The 24,237-nt window shown below is 34.0% G+C and overlaps 2 protein-coding genes across 3 annotated transcripts; both read right to left on the bottom strand.

The window, feature by feature from the left end:
- Positions 1-1,618: 1,618 nt before the first annotated feature.
- LOC116134074 (CDPK-related kinase 5) lies at positions 1,619-8,422 on the bottom strand. 2 transcript variants are annotated; one of them, XM_031419738.1, is made up of 12 exons: positions 7,562-8,415; positions 7,188-7,318; positions 7,046-7,087; positions 6,828-6,936; positions 6,049-6,127; positions 5,854-5,949; positions 5,297-5,497; positions 5,106-5,224; positions 2,543-2,650; positions 2,399-2,461; positions 2,133-2,300; positions 1,619-1,832 (listed from the first exon to the last, which is right to left on the bottom strand). In XM_031419738.1, the coding sequence occupies exons 1-12, from the start codon at positions 8,156-8,158 to the stop codon at positions 1,692-1,694; spliced, it is 1,854 nt and encodes a 617-aa protein (XP_031275598.1). In that variant the 5' UTR covers positions 8,159-8,415; the 3' UTR covers positions 1,619-1,691. The 2 variants fall into 2 exon arrangements, with proteins under 2 accessions (XP_031275598.1, XP_031275599.1); XM_031419739.1 differs by lacking the exons at positions 5,854-5,949; positions 6,049-6,127 and adding an exon at positions 5,693-5,771 and having other exon boundaries at positions 5,297-5,593; positions 7,562-8,422.
- A 3,769-nt stretch (positions 8,423-12,191) lies between these two features.
- Positions 12,192-16,258, bottom strand: LOC116134084 (phosphoglycerate mutase-like protein 4). Its single transcript, XM_031419751.1, has 7 exons — positions 16,013-16,258; positions 15,841-15,919; positions 15,701-15,751; positions 15,517-15,627; positions 14,097-14,228; positions 12,815-12,890; positions 12,192-12,537 (listed from the first exon to the last, which is right to left on the bottom strand). The coding sequence occupies exons 1-7, from the start codon at positions 16,243-16,245 to the stop codon at positions 12,314-12,316; spliced, it is 906 nt and encodes a 301-aa protein (XP_031275611.1). The 5' UTR covers positions 16,246-16,258; the 3' UTR covers positions 12,192-12,313.
- Positions 16,259-24,237: the final 7,979 nt, after the last annotated feature.

Here is a 24,237-nt window from a genome sequence, read left to right as displayed (position 1 = left end):
CAAGTTTCAATTCAAATTATAGAGCCTGAATGCCTTATCAAGCTGTAGTATACATTCAGATTCAAATTACACATTCAAATTCAAATTTCCAGAATGCATCATGAAATTTCAAATCAAATTACAGAGCCTGAATGCATCATCAAGCTGCAGTACACATTCAAATTCAAATGACACATTCAGATCCAAATTTCCACTTGCAGTACACATTCATACATATTTCCACCTGCCATATCTATTGGAAAATAAAAAAAATACAAACATCAATTATTTGAATCACAAGATTGGGAAACTAACAGAAACATAATAATTTTGATATGGTGCAATGGTACACTGTCAGAACATGTAGCATGCAAACAAAAAAAATATGTACTGTAATTTCACTAGTCGAATCTTGATTACCAAAGCAATAATTTATTTGGATAAATGTCCAAGTAGAAACATTTGAAAAACATACTTATATTAAACATATAAAGATAAGACAAATGAACCAAAATATGATGCAAGTCTTAAATTAGCTTAACCTAAGAAATTATACATAATCATACATTTTATATAATTTAACACAAAATGAGACAGAGGTACAATAAATAATTCAAGATGACCAGCCTTGTCCGAAATAGCTTTTGACTAGAGAAAATATGAAGCAAATTCTTACAAACTTCAATCATCCATTTCAGTTCAAACAAAATCCAGAAAAACAGTATCTTAGAGTGAGCTACTCGGCTCGACCATAGCCCTAGATTGAAGTCAGATATATGATTGAAAAGAAAAAAAAAAAAAAAAGTAAATACAGTATCTTAGATGCAATATTAAAAAATCATGTATTACGAATAAAATTAGATAATAATTCTAATGGAGCCCATATACTTATGCAATGCTCCATAAGTATAAAAGTGACAGGAAATGAGAATCACAAAATTTGAATTACTGATTGCAGATTTTTCCAGACTAACCGCTTATACCAGCCAATCAGCTGTGTTAACCTAGAGGCCCGTGATCATACCTGAATCTGAATCTGATTGCTCTGGCAACAGAATGCTTTTTTTTTCTCTATTAAAAAACTTGAAGATCGTAACTACAGCATATGTAACACTTGTTGGAATCAGCCCTTTTCTAAATTCTTATAGAAAACTGAGTGTTTGGTTAATGACAGTCCTCAAGTATCAAAATTATGAAGAGTTAGGAAAGCCATGAATCGGTTTGGCAAATGTTGGATCAAATAACCAGTTTTGAAAATCCTCACTAGCAAAAGCAGGTTTTGGAGTAGAAAGTTTTTAGACAACAAAAGATGAATTCATTGCAATCTTGAACTTTGTCAAGACAGTAGAATATGTCAGAACATCAAATGTCTGGTAATCAGTTGAGAAATATTCTCACCTGCAATTGAAAACTTTAACTACAGCTTTACAGTGGAAAACATAATTGCCTAGCTTCACAGCATGAAGTAGCCACCAACCTCACTACTATAATTGCGGAAGTTTACAAGAATCTACTATAGAGATGAGATCATATTAGTCCCAACCCTAATCTACTCAACCACGATCACCAACGAAAATCCCTTCAAATTCAAATTCAGGCCGACCAAGACTTCTCACCATTCAGGCCTATCAACGCCTCTCACCATTTCTTTTATTAGCCAAAACAGCTTTTCAGTAAAAAGTGCTTTTAGCTTCTATGTGGGTACAAAACTTCTATTGAGCTTTTGCAAGGGATCGGCTAGACACACCATGCAGCAACTTGACGAACCCTAGGAAGCTCAGCTTTCCATCAGTGTGCCTAATCCAATCGTGGAGAACAGCATGAACAGGGACAGAAGGCCCAAGGCCAAGTTCCTGAAAAATTTTCATAAAAACAATAAAATGCACAATATCAGTCTAGTCTGGTCTTTTCTTCACATTGCTAAAAGCTACAGCATACTGCTCCAACTTACCCAATTGAAGAGTTAAATGTGGTAACAGTAATATAAACTATTTCTAACTACCAAATCATTAAATGCAAAAAGTAGAGATAAGTTTTTCTGGATACATATAGGAACTTCATCACATTACATATAGGCCAATTGACTGAAATTAACCAAACAAGCAGGCAGACATAAACTTTTCTAATGTCAAAAGATCAGGAAACTGACATACCGAAGCTAGTTCCTCAATGACGATCGCCCTGTTTCCATCTTTTTCAAAAAGTTCATAAGCACAGCGAGCATGTTGTTCCCATCGATCAAGAGCCTCTAGCTGATGAACACTTAAAGCAGCTGCACAAAATTCCTCAAAGTCCATCCTCCTGTATTGAAGAGCATTAAGCTGCCATAGATAAAAGGAATTGAAGTTTAAGATTAAAAATTTAGCGGAATACAAACTTCACAACTTAAAACCTTTAAGATGAAAGTCAAAGGACATACGGATGTCATAAAATCAGGAATTCGTGACTCCTTCATTGCATCTGTAGAATGTTTCATTAAAGCCTGATCAAAGTAAAAGATGTTGAGAGAATTGATCACGGTCAAATCAATATTAAAAACTTTAGTCATTCTAATGAAGCTAACCGCTTTAATAGATTCAAAGCTTATAGTGCCATTTTTGTTTGGTTCCAGTAATGCAAATTGCTCCTTCAAATAAAATAGCTCATCCACAGTCAATGTTTTAGAGAGAGCCTGCAACATCGCGACTGATGTTAATAAGCTAACCTACAAATTAAAAGTTAAACGACAATAAAAAAGGCTACAGTGTGGATATGGATAAGAACAGAGTGCGATTGAACAAGGATTCTCAAAATAAAATTTTCATAAAGAAACTGAGGCACTTTTTTCTCAAGTACCTTATCTTTCTTTAGCAACAGTGTCTTGCCACTATTTTGTTATGTTTGAATACCACCACACAGTTTTTAAGTACAATTAATGCAACCTTCAATATTTATTCCTTTTAAAATAAAGTCATGTCACTCCCACTTACCAGAATAAAGTCAAGATCAGTTCCCAAGTGAATCAAAGACAACTTGTCACATCAATAGTCATGAACTTATAACTGAAACTATAATGCTAAATAAAAGTCTATCTCCTAAATTTGATTCTTACAATTCAGTCTACAGTGTTTCCATAGCTTTCTCAAACCAAGTCAAGAAGTCACTCTCATCTGAACGTCATTCTCAACATATCCACCACCACATTAACGAGAATAGACCAGTACAGGTTCCTTTCTCCTCTTAAGAGGGGAAAAAAAGAAGCAGTACAATTGAGCAATAAAGCATCAACAAAATGCCATTTTAGAAGTCCTTTAAGTACTTTAAAATATTAACCCTTTTCTCTTGAAACTATTGGAAAGTCCCTTTTTTCTTGCCTAACCAAACGTAAACAAAAAGGATTAATACCTGTTATCTTCATGAGTTCTTAATCGCAATGGGAAGAAATACCAATGAAAAGTGAAAACCTAACTGACATTAACATCCCAACAGTCAACATTGGCAGATACCCATTCAATATTGCCATGCAATTATCTTCTATAATAAATTATAAGCTTTTTCATGGGTATAAATTAATTAAATGGGATAATTGCATTTAAACCCTAAAGATTTGTTGATTCAAGATGGACCACTATTGATACCAAAAAAAGAACTTAAGCCTCATCAATTGGCCTCTGTTAATATCAACGAAGTTTCAAAATGACTTTTTGTACCCGTATTGATAATATTAACTAACTTGAGCCTAGGACTTTATAATTGAAACTAGAAAAGGCTTGACAAGTATTACCAAAATAATTAACTATAACTAATTACTGTCCAAATAAATATTTTCCGATTCAATCAATCTTTCTTCCCATTATAAACCCTTCAACCTAAATCTAACAAGCTAATATTCAATAAAAAAATAAAAAATAAAAAAAACTTCATCAATTTCTTGCTTACGAAACAAAACAACCCAAAACTAACCAACAAATGCAAAAGAAAAGAACGACAAAAACTCAGCCAAATCAAGCCACCACTTGAGCCACATTGGGCCACTGCAAGGCCCTTGCAACTGGCCAGATTGGGCTGCTGCAGGNTGGGTATAAATTAATTAAATGGGATAATTGCATTTAAACCCTAAAGATTTGTTGATTCAAGATGGACCACTATTGATACCAAAAAAAGAACTTAAGCCTCATCAATTGGCCTCCGTTAATATCAACGAAGTTTCAAAATGACTTTTTGTACCCGTATTGATAATATTAACTAACTTGAGCCTAGGACTTTATAATTGAAACTAGAAAAGGCTTGACAAGTATTACCAAAATAATTAACTATAACTAATTACTGTCCAAATAAATATTTTCCGATTCAATCAATCTTTCTTCCCATTATAAACCCTTCAACCTAAATCTAACAAGCTAATATTCAATAAAAAAATAAAAAATAAAAAAAACTTCATCAATTTCTTGCTTACGAAACAAAACAACCCAAAACTAACCAACAAATGCAAAAGAAAAGAACGACAAAAACTCAGCCAAATCAAGCTGCCACTTGAGCCTCATTGGGCCACTGCAAGGCCCTTGCAACTGGCCAGATTGGGCTGCTGCTTGGTCCTTGCAGCCAGATTGGGCTGCTGCAGGAGAAAAAAGAAAAAAAATATATTTTTTAAACTTCTTATATAATTATGTTTTTGTCTGAACTGAATTGGGCTTTTTTTTTTTTTTTTTGGGTGCGTGTGTGTGTTTTTATTTAACTTGGGTGCATTCCTATTTAAGTAAAAACAGTAGAATTAAGGGTTTTTTGAAGAAAGAAAAGTCAATAATACCCATTTAATATCTGAAAATATCAATAATACCCTTTCATCTATTAACTTTAACAGGCTGAAATTAACAAGTTGGGGGTTAAGTTCCTATTTTCAACACAAACTGAAGTCCATCACAAATTGACCAAACCAGTTGGGGTTCACAATAATTACCCCTTAATTAAGTCTTCACACAAAATGCCCTAGATAGAAACATCAGATCATGCAGGTTGCATTGATCACATGGCAAAACACATCTTCAGAACTGCTAAACTCGAAGATTTGCACAGTGACTTTAAAACAATTCTACATGCTATGTAGGAACTGGCACGCAAATATATAAAAAAGAATCTCATATACGCACCCTTAAAGCAGCTTTTCGAAGAGATGATGAACGCATGTAAACCTTCATCAGCTTAAATATTAGTATATCCAAAGGCACTTTTACATCATTGGAGTTGGAGTTCTTTATCCAGGGATGACCTGCAACGATGAATTGTTAAGAGCATTTCAACTTTCTAAATACAAGAAATTTCTAGCAGACGATGCACTCACTTAGAGCTTGAGCAGCAGTCAATCTTTTTCGTGGATCTTTATTTAGCAGGCGCTTGACAAAATCTCTTGCCTCAGAAGATAGAGAAGGCCAAGGTGTTTCATCAAAACTTGGATCAGCTTTCAGAACAGCCCGAAAGATCCCTGACTCAGTTCGAGCCCAAAAAGGACGGCTGCCACACAACAAAATATACGCAATCACACCTATACTCCAGACATCAGCTTCTGTACTGTAAGATCTATGCAGAACTTCAGGTGCCACATAGTATGCACTGCCAACAATGTCATTAAGTCTTTCATCTGCAAACCAATATAAGCATCAGAAACTGTAACCAAATACATGAAACTTAAAAAAAAAGAAGCTAACAGTACAACCTAGGTAAAGAAGTGAGGACAAACCTGGCTTTACAAAATCTGACAAGCCAAAATCTATGGCCTTCAACGCCGAGTTGTCATCCTTCGATGTAAACAAGAAATTCTGATCCAGCAAGTAACTACACTTAGATAAGAATTTATAAATAAAACCAAAATTAGTAGCANCAAAATATACGCAATCACACCTATACTCCAGACATCAGCTTCTGTACTGTAAGATCTATGCAGAACTTCAGGTGCCACATAGTATGCACTGCCAACAATGTCATTAAGTCTTTCATCTGCAAGCCAATTTAAGCATCAGAAACTGTAACCAAATACATGAAACTTAAAAAAAAAAAAGCTAACAGTACAACCTAGGTAAAGAAGTGAGGACAAACCTGGCTTTACAAAATCTGACAAGCCAAAATCTATGGCCTTCAACACCGAGTTGTCATCCTTCGATGTAAACAAGAAATTCTGATCCAGCAAGTAACTACACTTAGATAAGAATTTATAAATAAAACCAAAATTAGTAGCAAATGCCACACGCATATGAAAATAAGCAGTCAATTCACATATATTTTTATATATAACTGACAGCAAATGTTTAATACAATTTCAAAATTTTCATTTGATCATTATAACTTTTGCATCCCAGAAAATAATTAAAAAAAGCCATGTCCAACTAAAATATGATATACCCATTACAATTGTTGCCATATTTTGGACCATAATCATTGAGTTGCCATTAGGTCATATCAAAAGATATGCCTGGTGAACCCAACGAGAGGAATTCGCAAGAATAAGCATATCATGAATATATATATATACACCAAAAGACTAAACTGGTAAGTCTAGTTAGCATTTATAAGAACTAGGAATGAAAAACCAGTCTTTCCTAGCCAATCGGATCCAGGTGCTTAAATCTCAAATCTTCTTACTCACCCAAAATATTTGATTCTCATTTGAAGCTCAATAATGAACTTTCAGGTTCCAACAGTGACAACTGACAATCTATCAAATACTTGTCCAAGAGGCCTCACAAACAGATAACCACCTTAATCATCAATCAAATGACTCAAATACTCAATGAATAATCCATTGGAAGAATTCAATCAACCATCATAAACATGAAAAAAAAAAAAAAGAGTGATACAAAAATGAATTTATTTTTCACCTCAGGTTTAAGATCCCGGTGCACCACACCTTGAAGGTGGCAAAAAGCAACAACATTTAATATTTGTATCATGACAGACTTCGCATCATCCTCTGTGTATTTTCCACCCCTGCAGAAAAGTACCAACATCCAGCTCATAAGCTGTAAGCCTCTGAACAAAATTATAAAATTAAAAAAAAAAATACTGAATTAAGATGCAGTTAGCACCGAAGAAGTACCTCGAAAGTATTCTATCTAAGAGCTCTCCACCTTCACAAAGCCTGAAAGATGAATTACATTTTATCAAGATATAGCAAAAAAAACGCAGGGCACATCAGCATGCCATTGCCAGTTGTAGAAAGAGCAGCAATCAGAACTTACTCCATCACAATATAGACGTTATCAGTGTCTTCATATGCATCATAAAATTTAACAAGATTGTTATGCCCAGTCAAAGCTCTCAATATTTTCACCTCCCTTCTCACATCTTCAATCGCAATTGCAGTTGTCATCTACCAACAAAAATAGATAAAACAATGAGCAAATGAATTAAAAAAATTCCAAAACTAAGTGCAACTTAATATAAATCTCAGTTCTTAAAACAAAGAAGTTAATCTCAGAACATAATATTTACATTACCTACCACTTAAAATTAAGAACTAAAGACGCCCATCAACCTGCAGATCTAGCTCCACAATGTAAAGTAGCGCAAAATAGACAATTAATTGAATCAAATAATTGAGCCATATACAGACCTTGGCCTTGGGTATAACCTTGACAGCTACTTGCTGTCCTTTCAGCTCGCCCTTCTTAAACTTAGCTGCACACGTGTACCCGAAATGTCCACGGCCGACTTCATCTCCGAGTTCATACTTATTTATAAAATTCTTTGAGAATCCGAAACTTCTATCAAGCCCCGTCGCCGCTTCGGCTTCACTGCCTTCCGGAATGGAGGTTTCATTCGGCTTAACGGAGCCGTGACGCCGTGCCAACACCGCTTTTATATGTTTAGCTGGTGATGGCGGAGGAAACGGCCGCTTGAAAAATCTCTTCGGCGTGGAATTGGCCGAAGATCTCGCAGGCGAAGATTTCTTAGAGAAGAAGTAGTGAGCTGGACTGGGACTGTAGAACGGGAAAAACGGAGACTTTTTTCCTTCATTGCCGGTGTTGCTCTGCACATCGACATTGCTAGGGTTGTTGCTTTCACCGTTTACTGAAGTAGAAGTGGAAACAGGTTTATTTTCACCGGGAATGGGCTTTTCCTTCGTTGGAATTGAGGAGGTCTTATTAGGAATAGGATCAGATTTAGGGGAGTTGGGGTACGAGGAGGGTTTGGAGTTGCAGAGACCCATTTGGAAGTTCCTCCCCCAAATAAAGAATGAAAAGAATTCAAAGTGGTAAAGCTAACTCATGGTAAGGGGATAAAGAACAAAACTTAAATTTGAATCGAAATCCTAGGGTTTCTGATGTAAATTGGTAATAGAATTTTGTCGCTGGTGATTGGAAGAGTTTATTGAGAGAGGAGAGAGATAGGGGGATCTTCAAATGGCGATAAAAAGTAAACGACGGTGCGTTCACATTTGGTTATTGAACAACTGAATTAGTGAAGAAAGATGTATACGTGGCGACATCTGGGTGATTGTTATTTAATTAGTGTGGGTTTAGGTTGCTTAATCGGTGATGCTAAATTTGTGAGAAGTGAGTAAGAAATTTCCTTAATTTGTTTTTGCTTCTTGATCAGGGAAATGCCTATTTCGATCTGAAAGTCAAACCTCTGCCGTACAAACTGAAACTGCCTTTACGTTATCATCACAAATTCTCAACATTAATATATTTTTAATTAAAGTGAAAATTCACCCTATTGATATTGTGAGAACCCAAACATTTCATGATGTATATTATAGTTGACAAATTAATATAATATTCATTTAATCAAGCCTCATGTTTATTTATTTACGTATCTATTTCCACATTAATGTGAATGTGATAATGATGCACCGCTAAATTCATTTGAATTTATGAATTCAAAATGATTTTGATTTAAAATGGTAGGCTCAAAAGCATAACCTAACATAATATAATATAGTCAATTGAATTATTGAAGATTTTACTCAGCGGCCATAGTGTTTTCACTTTTCATAGCTACTGATTACATGGACGCACGAGTGAAAACTCTAACAAAATCAACGAACCAGGAAAAGTCAAAAAAATAAAAAATAAATATAAATTATAGGATAATATCAAACAAAAATCTTTATTTGATTTAGATTTAATCAACAAAATCTAGAAATCTGTTGGAGACAATTTTAAATTAATGACATGGTGACAACATTTTTTGAAGAAAAAACGTGTGTATATTTGCTCCAAAAAAGAAAAGAATATTGAACAGGATCCTTAGATCAGCTGGTCAAACAGATCTAGATTAACAAAAAGTCAACACAAAAGAGTTGTCGCATCATAACATAACATGAAATCATCCGTGATGCAATCGGTGGAAATTTGATTTTTTTTTGTTTTTGTCAATGTTTATGGGTTGTTTATTTACCCAAACTTAATGATCCATTCAAGGGCAGGGAGACCATTTCCTCTTGTTAAAATCTTCACCGTTTTAAGATTAATAAAATAATAAATAGAAAAAAGGGATAGTCATAGTGAGAAGTGAGAACCTCATTGTTGAAGAATGTAATTCCAAAATTTGGAATTCAAAAACCATATTGATTATCTTGCAGCCCACTCAAATGTCACAATCATAATTCAGCTCCCCACTAAATATTTCCAAAACATTCATCCATTTTTGTGTTAGGTAAATGGATGATGTATTTTTTTAAATTTAAATTTGTACTAAATTAATAGCATTTTTTAACCCTAAGAAGTTATCCTGACAGTCAAGAAGGTTTGTTTCATTCCTTGAGTTCTTAGATTCAAACATTGGGGTCACATATCACAATAACATTATGATTTACCTGGTCTTTTAGACTTGTAAGATGCTCAATGGATTTCGATGATTGATAAAGGTGTGCGTAAGCTGGCCTGACGGTCAAAGATGTTTGCTCTATTTTTTTAGTTCTTGGATTTAAACTGTAAGACCACTTACCACAATGATATTGTGATTTATTTGGTCTTTTGGATTTATAAAATATTCAATAGATTCTAAAAATTAATTAACGTATGTATAAACTGGTATGAAAATAATAATAATAATAATACTTGTTATCTTATGAAAAATAATGTAATATGGGTATCTCAAGGGGTAGAGTTTGCGCCCCCTTCTTTTTGCTTTTTATTTGATACTTGGGTACTCCCAATCTTCTGGCTTTATTTGGATTTGATTCTTGGAGAATTAAAACAAGATAATGACCCTTTTCTATAAAGAAACATACACAAGGGCTCGTATTGGCTGCACATAATTTCACATGGATACAATTTTTTATGCATCAAAAGCATCATAAATGCACCTTTAAACAATTATTTTCGGGATTATTTGTATAATCATAAGTTAAAGTTGAAACATTGGATATTATAACGGGTAAATAAAAGTTTGCCGCGGGGACTGGGTTGGAATTTTCAGTTTAATAGAATATAATTATATATTTATTTGGTACAACATCAACATGTTTTTGAATTTTGTCCGGTATGATTAGATATATATATCAGGTTTTGGCTTGCAGTTGACTTTTGTCCTGCAATGATTATGGTAATAAAAAGTGATTATTCATTTGGATTTGGCGCCAAATCAAAAAGGTAATTATGGGGTCCTTCCACTATCTCTAGTATCTTCATTTACTGTCTTTTCTAAAGCTGGACAAATTAATTGAAGAAAATCTTAGTAAATGTATTAATAAAGAGATGGTAGTTTGGAGTAAATTTGGTTTAATGTGATTGTAGCTAATGAAAGCTTTACTGTACATTAAGCTAATTTTGCTAGCTTTTATTTAATTATTATGGTTCATTAAACTAGGGGCATATTGTTTTACAACTTGGGAGTTAGAAAACTCCACAAAAATTATTAAAAAAAAAAAATATAAATCTTAAAATAATAAAATGCGTTAATTCTGTTTCCGATTTCGACATCGTTCCGACCCCATACCACTATCATTCTCTAACTCGATTATCACTTGTCAAAATCCATCAAACCCTACTCTTGCCAATCCCACAATCGCTGACAATCAAGCGATTAGAGTTTGAGTAATCACCCCTCCTAAGTCAAATTCTGATCAATCTCAACCACCAAAATTCATCATTCTCCCACCAAAAGATTCATCGTTCTCCCCTCTTCAAAAGTCCCAATAGATTAGATCGGGTTTGTTCTCTATTCGTTACTAGAATATAAATTTAGATAATAAAGTAGTATTTTAAAAATCTATAAGTGTAAAAGTGTTATCAAACCATTATTTGGGTAGAAAAAAGTGGATAACTCCAAAATTAATTTAGATATGACTTGGTTGACAGGATCCTTGTAGACATAAGTTTATTTTAATCAAAAAAAAAAAAAAAAAAAGAGATTAAATTTCTAAAATCAATAGAGAACAATGGATTTGACCACCCAAAGTCAAAAGGGAAGCTTGAGTGCAATAAAAAAATGAGAGCTTAGAAGAAAGATGAAAAACAGAAAGCTCAACAAACATCAACAATCACTACCAACAAAAGTAAAGTTGTCGACTTCATGACAACTACCTCTGCATTGCATTTTATATGCCTAAGTCCCACATTTGATGCGCATGCTGTTCTGCCCTCTAAAATTGTGGTCCATTGTTTAATCAATTTCCCAGCAAACATTAAAGTTTCTTCCACTTCATAATCCCTCACCAAAATTTGTAACTAATCACTATAAATTACTTGATAAAAATTCTTGATTGTCCTGTAAATGTAGTCAGTTGGTGAATGAGACTAGACACTGGAATGATCTGAATGACAGTTCTTTTGCATCGACTTTATTATATTGAATTGCAATAAAAATCATAATGAGAGATACAAGAGTCGGAATGGATACAGAAATGTTGTGACAGTTAAAACTGCTTGTCAATTTCAGTAGGTGTAAGAGTATTCTGAGTGAGCGGGGAGAGCTTGTACCCTTTCAATTCTTTAATACTAGACCTCTCAGTTTTTAGGCCGTACCTGATGCTTGGAAGTTCTCCATTCTTTAATGCCATGTGACGCAGTTAATGGGTCGATGTCCATCACCTCAACCAATTATGACTGCATTTAGGCTTCATACCTAATACTGTTTCAGCTCAGCAAACTGTTTCTCAGACTCTAGGGTGCTTTTCAATTGATCCTTTAGAATAGCAGATTACTGGTGTTTAAAGTGCAACCATTTAGGAAAATCTTAACAAGTTAAATGGGAACATCTTTCAGGAAAATATAAAGTCATCATAGCCAGCCATATTGAACGAGATGACAATCACAACTTCTAAAACTGGGAAATTAGGTTCCTCCCACCATTACAATTACTGCGTGTCAATAGCTGAAATAATTGACTAGAGAAAGCTAGATAGATCACCTAACAACTAACCAGACGTTCTGTCCCCACCGAAACCAGTCTCCAGGACCCCTGTTTGGCCGAGATGGCTAACATCACCCCAGGTTTTTAGGATCCATCTCTTGGCATCAGACAATTGAAATATGCTGACAGATGTATTCAGTACTTTCCCTCCAGACTTGTTATCTGGGCAAGCCCGCTTGTAGAGTGCTCTGATCACACCCCCATGACTGACCACAACTACTCGCTGTCCTGCAATTGAATCAAAACAGAAATACATAAATTCAGATTGCAACTACCATTCTCCAGAGAAAAATGTAACATCGTTGATTTATGATCAAAGATTATATGAAATGCAATCTATATCTTTCAACGATATGTTATTAGTTTAATACAGGTTCACCAATAATCAAATTCTTCCATGCTGCAAGCTACCTCAGCATAAGCATGTAGGAGCTCAGGTGGATTCATGCTATGCAATGCAATAAACTAAAGCTTTACCAATGGTAACTGGAAAACAGAACTATACCTTTATGTTTCCTACCAATTCTTTGCAATACAGTTGTGCAGCGTTTGTAAAGTTGATCAAGACTTTCTCCACCACCCTGAACATAATCGGCATAGTAAGTCAAGAAAAATAATAATAAGTGCTCAAACAACAAAAGCCACAGCAGTTGTTTTAGAAGGACCAGTTGTAAAGTTCATAAGAAGCAACTTCCCAATTTTATTTCTAGTGTGGCATTATCTAAACTTATTTCATAATCTTAACTATATATGTACTTAACGGATGGGGATTAACCATGAAGATAAATAAGGTACCACACATGTTTTAGAAGGACCATGTGGCAAAGGACGGGGTTCGCTAGCGTTTTTCTTTCCCTGTCTCTCTTATCTACCTATATTTTACTAAATCAAATGTGTTGGCAAACTAGTGAATACAAGAATTTCTCTTGTCAAGAAGTGAGCTTGGCCAAAAGAGCGATATTCAATCAAGGAACCATTGGCAAAATCAAAGATGAGCAGTTGTTCAGGGGAAGAACTCATTGAACATCTTTTACAAACTCTCTGTCTAAGACAAATATACCCAAAATTCAGTTGTGGTGGGGAGGGCTAACCAAAGTTATTTACTAAGGCAATTAATAACAGCCATAAATAATTACCCAAGGGAGAGTTGTGTCACCTGAGTTTAAACCCAACTGGTTGTACTGATGCTATTAATCTCACCATCTAAAAGCTTTATTGAAGTAAGGACTGAACAACAGCTTACCAATCAGATACTTTAAACTGTATTAGCTAAATTTTGTACTCTCCTAAAAGTTAAGGTGTGAGCCAGGGTGGTGCAGCAAGCTAAGTTAGAAGAAAAAACAACAGCTTAAGGCTTCAGTCAAGGCCGATTTATTGTATATACAACTCTCAAGTTTGGCAGGTCCAACCCAAACAGTCTATTGAAAGAATCAACTCACAATCCTTGACCAGAAGTTGATGGTAATCCATGACCATAAATTAGAATGCCATGATTGTGCAGTATTGTTTCAGAGCAAACCAAAGAGTTTGGTGGCAATATCACAGCTGCCCTCAACCATCCAAGTAATGCCAACTTTACTACCTTGAAATTCAATTGATATTCCCTGAGCTTACACATTTAAACAACAGAGTCCCAAGTACTAAACAAGGCCCATTCCAGCAAAAGTCAAGTCCAAATGATACGAGTTTTGGCAGCCCAACCCCTTATAAAACTTTTTCCACAAGGTTTTGAAATGTTGTACTCATGTGAAAATAAAAAAGAAAGTTCAAAGCTATATTTAGCTTACAGGGATCTCCAGATCTGGCTTGTGAGATGCAAGCGCTTTATGTGCATCAGGACAAATTTTGGCTGCTTCACGATAAACAAGGCCTTGAAGATCTCCTAGATGTCTCTCCCTTAGGTCTTGATCTTCAATGACCTAAAATTTAAAACAACCAAGAATAAAAGAAATAGAAATTAATTACATTTACTAACATGCTGTGGCTTTTATGTAACTAGCACACTGGGAAATTTTTAAGACCCACAAAAAGAATACAAAAGACTCACATGATATGGTATAAACTGAAGTTGCTCCATGATAAGAAAGTACTCTATACAAATTAAATATTGAGATGCCAGATTAAAAAATGTGCTAGTTTCAAAATGCCTCAATTATATTTTTATTCTTGTCATTCTAAGAATTTGTTATGAGCAGCAATTAAGGTTAAGAAAATAAAAGGAAAACTAAGATTGTTTCATTATACATGACTAAAACCATAGGGGTCAATGAGAATGAGTGCTGAAGTTCGATTTAAGGTTAATTCTCACCAGAGGGCAAGGTCAGGAAAAAAGAAAGAAGATATGGCCCTATATAGAACAGTTAAAATTGAGTAAAACAATTGCACTCAAGTAGATAACATACTTAGAATATAGTTGATTACCGAAATATGACTAATTCATGTGGTGTATCCTCTGCAAGTTGTCAGAATTAATTAGGTTTACAAAAGTCTTAGCTTGAAAACAAATTTATGGCACTTGATTGAAGAACCAACTAGTATTAGGCTCTTAAAAGACTATAAAAACCCTTAATCTACAGAAATTTGTTCGTGCATGTGTTTAGAGAGAAACTACTATCCAAGAAAAATATGAGCTTATAGCATAATGCCCTCTAATTATTCATTACTATTTTATAGTACAAGGGCAGGATCTTCACAATGAGTAATACCAAATGTGGTCCAGTAAAGGAAATTTCTACCATACAGGAACACGTTGATACTGGGTATTTGTAGACTCTTGGATTTGAATAAGAATTTTTTGTCTTTAGACAAGGATGAGATGATCATCAGCCCCATAAATTCCTATAACAATACCTCCTTATATTGTAAAATGATTTCACAGTTTATTATAAATCCAACAATACAAACAATAAAAAATTGCATTAAAAAACACCATAAAACTAAGTGGTCCAATACCTAAAATAATCATCACCAGCCAAACTCATCCTTTGATACCTAATACCAGGATTAATCTTGTTTTCTATAGAACAAAAAATAACATACATGCAAGTTCACCAGGAAATAAAACAACGTGATCAGCCTAGTAATAGTGTAGAAATCACCAAGTTAAATAGACTAGTCATCTAAACAATTAACCGAACAACAACGATAATGCCAATGAAGTTCAATGTAGCAACTTCCACAAAATGCTTCTGATATCAAAATTCATACCTCCAACCCGCCACAAGCTTTTGCAATAGCCTGTGCAGTCTCAAGAGCTCGCTTCAAGTCAGAAGAATATACAACAGAGATTTTAAACTCTTTTGCTAGCCGATCAGCCACCTTCATCAAATTAATAAACCATCAGCCATTAATCAAAATATAAACTATAACCATGAGTTCCTCTACAACTTACTGCAACTGCTTGTTCTCTCCCAACTTCATTCAATAGAACATCTAAATGTCCCTATTAAGCAATAAAAAAATTCAGTTCAAATTGACTTAAGCAATTCAATTTTTCAATAATGAAATAATAAAAGCCTTGAAAAAAAAAACCTGAATTCTTCCGTCGACATTCCACGCCGTTTCGCCGTGACGCACCACAATAATCTCGCAGTAAGCAGGATCCACAGAACTGTATTAACAAATCATATTAGCTAGCTTTTACCAAAAAATAAAATAATAAAGCAGTGAGTATCAACATTCGGATGAAGAACTGCGATCGGACCTCGAACCGAAGGGGCTCATGACTGGTGGCGACGACTCGGCCATTTTGACCAGGTGAGTCGGGAAGCGAGTTGAGATTAAGTTGGGCGTTGTTGATGTTGTTGTTCTGTTATGTAGGAGAATAATTTTAGTTATTGGGAAGTTGAAGCAAAGGGGAATACTAACTGATTGTGAGGACACAAGCGAAGAATGGCCGGGTGGTTTTACTGCGCTACAAGTGCGTAGTACGCTCATTTCAGAGACTTGGGCGCAAAGTAGCCTGTTTTATCAATCTAAGTAGACATGGGGCCGCGCGTTACGCGGATATCTTTAATCAATGTTTTTGAGATAGATGGTAAACAAAGTTTCTAATTAGATGAAAACATAATAATTGTAGTTATATAATTATTAATATCAATTATAAATAGGTGTTATTAAATCATTTATCTAACTTGAAAAATCATCTGAATATTATATGGTCTAATTATACTTTTAGGATCATCATCTTGTATAATTGATATTATTTTTGCAGACATATCTTTGATATTCGATGTCAGTATTTTGTAGTGAATCGTATATGATATTTAATATCACCTTAATATTATCAAGATCAACTATTTAAACTCAAAATTTATATTGACCTTCTGCAATTTCTGTAACTTATATTTATTTTCAAGTTGTGTTGCGCAGGTATGTTTATTATATATTTTTTTTTACATTATTATTGGTTTTTTTGTGTTTTAAGTATATATTTTCTATATTGAAGTTTATTTATATTGAACTGGTAATTAAAAAATAAATAAATAAAATATCCACAAATTGAACTCAGAGTTTATATCATCACAGTTTTTCTCAAATATGTTACTATTTGACATTTGCTACCAAAGTTTAAAACTTTGTCAAGAAAAACAAAAAAAACAAAAATTGCAGGATAACCCATTGGATATTATTGATAAGTCTAAATTAATCAAAGAAAGAGAAACCTTGTTGAAAAATGTGAACTTTTAATCAAGAGACCTACAGAGCCAAGGGAAAAAATTGATTTTGATTGTTGAGAAGAGAAAATGAATTATTTTTATTATTATTATTTTAGAAATAAAAAAAAATTAAGGATGTTAAGAAGAGAACTCACATAGAAAGCAACAACAACTCCAACAATATAATCTGAAGGCAACTTAATTGAAGCACTCAAGAAGCCATAAAGATAAAGGTCCTATAACACAAATCTATTTGCTGCGATTAGAATTGACCACCACCAATAGCAAAAAAAGCATTTGATGATAGCATCCAAAAGAAAGACGATAATTGTAAAACCCACAAAACCCACAAATGAAACAACAAAATCAATCCAAAAATCAACAAAAAGAGATAGAACAAATAAAATTAAAACTACATGTCAATATTTGTTTTCCTTTGTCATCACTAAAATTGAATTTATTTTATGTGTGTGATGATAAAATGAATGGTTCAGCAGCAGGTCTATAGTTATCTTAATTCATCATACAATATATCAAATTAAAGCCCTATCTTTCTAGTTTTCAAATATTTAAACCGCTCATCAATTGGATTTTTATTGAACAAGTTATGACTAATTTACTACTGACTATTCAGTAAAAATCGAGAAATAGGAGAAACTAAAATGTGTGGAGTGATTCGACAGTGGGGCTACAGTTATCCAAATTAAGTGTATAATATATCAAATTAAAGCTCTGCCTGTCTAGTTTCTAACAGTTCAAACCTCTCATCAATTAGATTTTTATTGAGCAAGTTATGGTCAATTTACTACCGACTGTTCAATTGAAACCGAAATGTGTGTGATGATAAAAAGAACGGTTCAGAAGTAGAGCTAAAGTTATCCAAATTAAGCATATAATTTATAAAATTAAAGCTCTATCTGTCTAGTTTCTAAATATTCAAACCTCTCATCAATTTGATTTTTATTGAGAAAGTTATTGTCAATTTAGTATTAACTGTTCAGTGGAAACCGAAATGTGTGTGATGATAAAAAGAATTGTTTGACAGTGGGGCTACAGTTATCCAAATTAAGTGTATAATATATCAAATTAAATCATTTTCTATTTAGTTTCTAAAGATTCAAACCTCTCATCAATTGGAGTTACTAATTGTTCAGTAGAAACCTAAATGTATATGATGATAAAATGAATAGTTTACTAAAGCCACATGGTTTAGCATCAAACATCAGTTGATATTTGTTAAAAAAAAAAAAAATGAAAATAGTTATATTCAGCAACAAACTCTTTTCATAATATATGTATGTAACATAAAAGATATCATCAAAAAAGAGATAGAACAATTACAATTAAAACTACATATCAATATTTGTTTTCCTTTAAGGATAATAATAATGGTTCAGTATATTATAAATGGTTTACTAAAGCTACATGGTTTGACAACAAACATCAGAAGATATTTGTGATACAAATAAAATTTGTTATATTTAGCAACAACCTGTTTTTGATATATGTATGTAACATAAAAAAATATCAACAAAAAGAGATAGAACAAATACAATTAAAACTATATATCAATATTTGTTTTCCTTTGTCATCACTAAAATTCAATTGGTTTTATGTGTGTGATGATAAAATGAATGGTCCAGCCGTAGGTCTATAGTTATCCAAATTCATTGTAAAATATATCAAATTAAAGCTCTATTTTTCTAGTTTCCAAAGATTTAAACCGCTCATTAATTGGATTTTTATTGAGTAAATTTGACCAATTTACTATTGATTGTTCAGTGGAAATCGAGAAACAAGAAAAACCAAAATTTGTATGATGATAAAATGAATGGTTTGGAAGTGGGGCTACATTTATCAAAATTAAGTGCATCATATATCAAATTAAAGCTCTATCTGTCTAGTTTCTAAAGATTCAAACCTCTCATCGAGTGTTATTGAGCAAGTTATGGTCAACTTACTGCTGACTATTTAGTGGAAACTGAAATGTGTGATGATAAAAGGAATGGTTCGGAAGTGGGTCTACAGTTATCCAAATTAAGCGTATAATATATCAAATTAAAGCCCTATCTGTCTAGTTTCGAAATATTTAAACCTATAATAAATTAGAGTTTTATTGAGCAAGCTATGATCAATTTACTACTAACTATTCAGTGGAAACTGAAATGAGTGTGATGATAAAAGAAATGGTTCGGAAGTCGGGCTAAAGTTATCTAAATTAAGTATATAATATATTAAATTAAAGCCCTATCTGTCTAGTTTTCAAATATTCAAACCGCTCATCAATTGGATTTTTATTGAGCAAGTTACGGCTAATTTACTATTGACTATTCAGTAGAAATCGAGAAACGGGAGAAACTCAAATGTGTGTGATGATAAAAGGAATGGTTCGGTAGTGGGGCTAAAGTTATTCAAATTAAACGTATAATATACCAGATTAAATCCTTGTTTCTCTAGTTTCTAAGTATTCAAATATCTCATCAATTAGATTTTTATTGAGCAAGTTATGGTCAATTTACTATTGACTATTCCGTGGAAGCCGAAATGTGTGTGAGGATGAAAAGAATGGTTCGAAAGTGGGGGTTACAATTATCCAAATTAAGCGTATAATATATCAAATTAAAGTATTTTCTATCTAGTTTCTAAAGATTCAATTCTTTCATCAATTAGATTTTTATTGAGCAAGTTATGGTCAATTTACTATTGATTGTTCAGTGGAAACCAAAATACGTATGATGATAAAATGAATGGTTTACTTAACCCAAATTTAAGGGATTATCATAGTAGGACTGATAAGAAATATTTCAAATAACACCTATTAATTGGAAAACGGAATCAGCCAAAATTAATTCATTTAACATATATACTCGCACATCAACATGATATAAATAATAAATAATTCATATAACAAATTAAAATACACAAATGTTTTTACATAAAACATATTCAATACAATTGAACCGTCTCTATTAATATAGATATGACACATGCTCACAGTTCGGTTGACAATAGGGTCATCCTTGATTTGATCTTAGTAAAGTACATGAACATTTCCTTGAAAACAAACATAACAAAATTTAATCGATCTTCATGTTAAGATTTGTTAAGGAACAATTATTCATTCGTATAATAACTGTTACCTGAAAACGAAATCAACAAAAGTTAATTAATCTTCATATTAAAATTGTTAAGGAATACACTTACCGTTCGACAGGACTAACACAATTAATCATTCAAATAGATTGACCGAACAAAAACAATCATTCAATCAAATAATAACTGTTAAAATAGTTAGGAGATATACTTACAATTTCGTATTAAAATAGTTAAAAGATATGCTTAGAATTCAGAAGAACGAATCAAAATAACAACTCATTTGACAATGTTAATCGGACATCTGGCCTTTATTCCATGCCAATTTATGAATCTTTGACCTGTAAACAACAACAACAACAAAAACATAAATAAATAAAAAATCATTGATTAATAAAAGGAAAATAATACAGTTACCGAAGAATGCACATCGAATTCATGCACTGAATGACGTGGCACTATCCTAACCGTTGATTAATTATAAATTTCTTTTTTAAGAAAACAAGATGACATCACGTCATTTGATGCATGAATTCGGTGCGCATTCTTCAGTAACTGTAGCATTGCTTTTAATAAAGTCATGAAGAACAAACTTATTATTGACACAAACTAATATGACCTATAAACAATTAACAAAAGACCAGACGTATTGTTGACACCAACTAACATATTGTGATAATACACAACTGAACATACACCCCTTTTATAACCCCTTATTTAGACATTTGGAATGCCAACACAATTAAATACAAATTGATTACGAAGAAATGTTTGCAATGTCAATACAATGCGCCTATGTAATCCAATCTTTATGTCTATTTATTTAGACTTTGGAATACCAATGTAGCAATTAATATTGTCTACATCATCACTAATAAAATTCAATCACATGACAATCACAAATCCAAGGTGCCCTTATGGTTAGACCTTTAGAATGTCAATGCAATGCACCTATATAATTAGTATTATTATTAATTATTAATACAACAATGCAATGCACCTATGTAATCCAATCTTTATGTCTATTTATTTAGACTTTCGAATACCAATGCAGCAATTAATATTGTTTACATCATCACCAATAAAATTCAACCACATGACAATTACAAATATAAGGTGTCATTATGGTTAGACCTTTATAATGTCAATGCAATGTACCTATATAATTAGAATTGTTCCCTTTTTTTTTAATTAATTAATAATTATAGATGAAGTAATAAATACCAATCCAATGTGTCAAGATAGAGCAATTTGATTGGCCTGTCAATCCAATGTATCAAAATAGAACAATTCTAGAGCTTCCAAAATGTGCCACATGGCGAACAATCCGCATGGGTATTCATGGCGAACAACCAGCATGGGTATTGATGAATCTTAGAGCTAAGAATATCTGATTAAACCACATATCCAACGTGGCAAGAGAGAGCAATTCTAGAGCTCTAAAATAAAACAATTTTAGAGCTAAAAAAAAAAAAAAAATTGTCCTACATGTCACTCAAATAGGTATGCTTTTACCTTTGGATTTGGAATACCAATTTAGCAATTAATATCTCTCCACAACATCACCAATAAAATTCAACCACATAGCAACAACAAATCCTATGTGTCAAAATAGAACAATTCTATGAGTTCCAAAATGTGCCACATGGGGAACAGCCTACGTGGGTGTATATATATATATATATATATATTGTTAGGCCAAAAATCGTCTTGAGCCTAACGAGGCCTAATAACAAAATAAACATGTCACAGTCCAAGGTCTCAGCCTAATCCCGATTGAGCTTACACTTAAAATCACCTTGTGAACTACCCACTCTATGAGTTGGGCTATCCTATAAGTTAAGCTAAATTGGGTTTCAACCCATTAGCCAGCAACAGTCCATAAATATGAAATCAGAATCCCATTCTATTTCCTCTTCTACTAAGATTCCAAATCTTACTCAAACTATTAAACTTAATCTGATAAAGTCAATAAATCATTTTTCTTTCCTGATAGGGACTATCTCCCAAAATAGGACTTAGTGTCCTACTAGGATTCCAACCCCTTGGGTTCACTATAAAAACAGAGGTCTACCTTCTCATTAGGAGAGGAATCTCCCATAGTCAATCTACACTACTCAAAACTATCTATTTGCTCCTAAAGTTCTTGCTCCCAAGAACCCGACGCCTCTGCCGTAGTCCTAGCCTCTGACAAGACTCCTGGTAATCATTCTTCTCCTTAATTCTTATTAAATCATCTATTTCAGCCTTACTGACTTGAGAGTTGGAGTGCCACCGGCAAACACCACCTCGGTGTTTTTCGTAAGCTTCACGCTTGTCTTTTTATGTGTGTAGGCCTAGTGGATTGTCAGTGGCCTCAACCTCACGGGATCAGACCCTATTTTTATGAAGGTAGATTTTTTGCATCTACAATTTGGTGCCCACCATGAGGACCTGACAATCATCCGGCTAGCAACGACCTACTCTTCATAGACAATCAAATCATGACTAAAAACACTGAAGCCCCTTCAGCATGTCCCTACAGCCCCAATCAACTCTGCTCTCGCAATCACAATTGACGTCACCTCTGTGGTTCTAGTCGACTCCGCTTTCTTAGCTCCTCACTTGCACTTTCGTTTGGCCTTGAAACTTCCTTTTTAGGATTCATTACGTAGGCAGGAGCATATTCATACTAAGAGACCTGACAACTTGGATCAATTCAAGAACAAATGCCCAACTTACCATTCAATACTCTTTGTTCTGCTCGATCGTCCTGACCGAATAAAGGCACCAAGTAGAGCCACTTCGCACATGTCCTTATTTTCTACTTTGCCTGGACCCTTTCACCGAGCCAAATCAAGCCCACATGGAGGAGGCTGCCAAAATGAATTACAGTGTACTAAGTGCTTTACAGGAGAATGAAAAAAGACCGAAAGGGGAAATGTCTTGCAATTTCATTCTTATCTTGGCAAGTGTTTCTGCTTTCTACACTTTGCCTGACTATTCCTTTACAAGGTTGACGTCAATATCATGGGACATCCACCATTCAGCACTGATTTGACACATTCGACACCTCCTCGTCCGAAGCCGACTCGGCCTTGCACTACTTGGTTAGCATGTTGGGCTACTTTGAATCCTTGAAGACCTCACATACTCCCTCTCAGGTACCAGCAAGTACTAGCCTCTTCATAGTCATTCTCGTTCTCCAGTGCCACATGATCCGACTTAGCTCAAGCTATACTTAAAGCACCTACAAGACTTTGTTCGGCTCGACAAGTTCCTAAAAAGTTATTAAGAACTAAGGCTATTCCCACCACTCTATCCTGCCGAAGTTTAGCAACAATACAAAAACACAACTTGGCTCTCTCAGAGTTAACAGTTATTTAGCTCTGCAGAGTGGGCACATTCCAACCAGCTTTTTTAGGGGAACACTCGGCTTTGTTCCTCACACCACAAACCACTACCCAAATCCCAAAAGCATGAGACCTTTTTTTTTTTCCTTTCAAAGTAAACTGAAAACCACTCAAACAATGCTTAAATCCCCTCTCAAACGAAAAGATCTAGAATGGACAGAACTATGAACATCTTGAACGGCCAAGAAATCCCATTAAAATGCAAAGCACACAACGGAAGACACCCACAAAACCAAAAAGCACATTATACCCCTCAAAGTCTAGCCGAGGAACCTTTTGGTATTTTCCAAATCCAACAAAAAGGGATTTACCTTGAAACCTGGTGGATTAAAACAACGGGGAACACGCTTTGAAGGAAAGAAATGAATCTTGGAGGAAGAAGCCTCTCTCTCGTTTTTAACTTTGAAATGAAAGTGGAAAAAAAGAAGCAAACTTTGAAGAGGAGAGAGTTACCAAAAGTCACTACCCCATTAGAAGAATGAAGACAAGTGTCACCCATGCTACCATCTTTGGAAGTCAAACCTTCACACTATCTACCCAAGTCAAATAAGAGTTTCGAATATCTCCAATAGCAATCACTTTATTCAGCCCGTCCTTGTTACCCCCACACGTCGTGGGAGCATCCTCAATTTCAGTATCCAAAATCTCCACATCTTCACTCACATAGCACAACTCAGTGATTTTTCTCAAACTGTAAATGAATCAAAAAATTTCACTCGACACTCGCTAAAAAGCCACAGTCCTAATCCAAGAAACCACACATTGATTTGCTAGGAATCTTATTC

Source organism: Pistacia vera, unplaced genomic scaffold, assembly GCF_008641045.1.
Source record: "Pistacia vera cultivar Batoury unplaced genomic scaffold, PisVer_v2 Contig282, whole genome shotgun sequence".
Classification (NCBI taxonomy): domain Eukaryota; kingdom Viridiplantae; phylum Streptophyta; class Magnoliopsida; order Sapindales; family Anacardiaceae; genus Pistacia; species Pistacia vera.
This window is presented reverse-complemented; position numbering and strand designations above follow the sequence as displayed.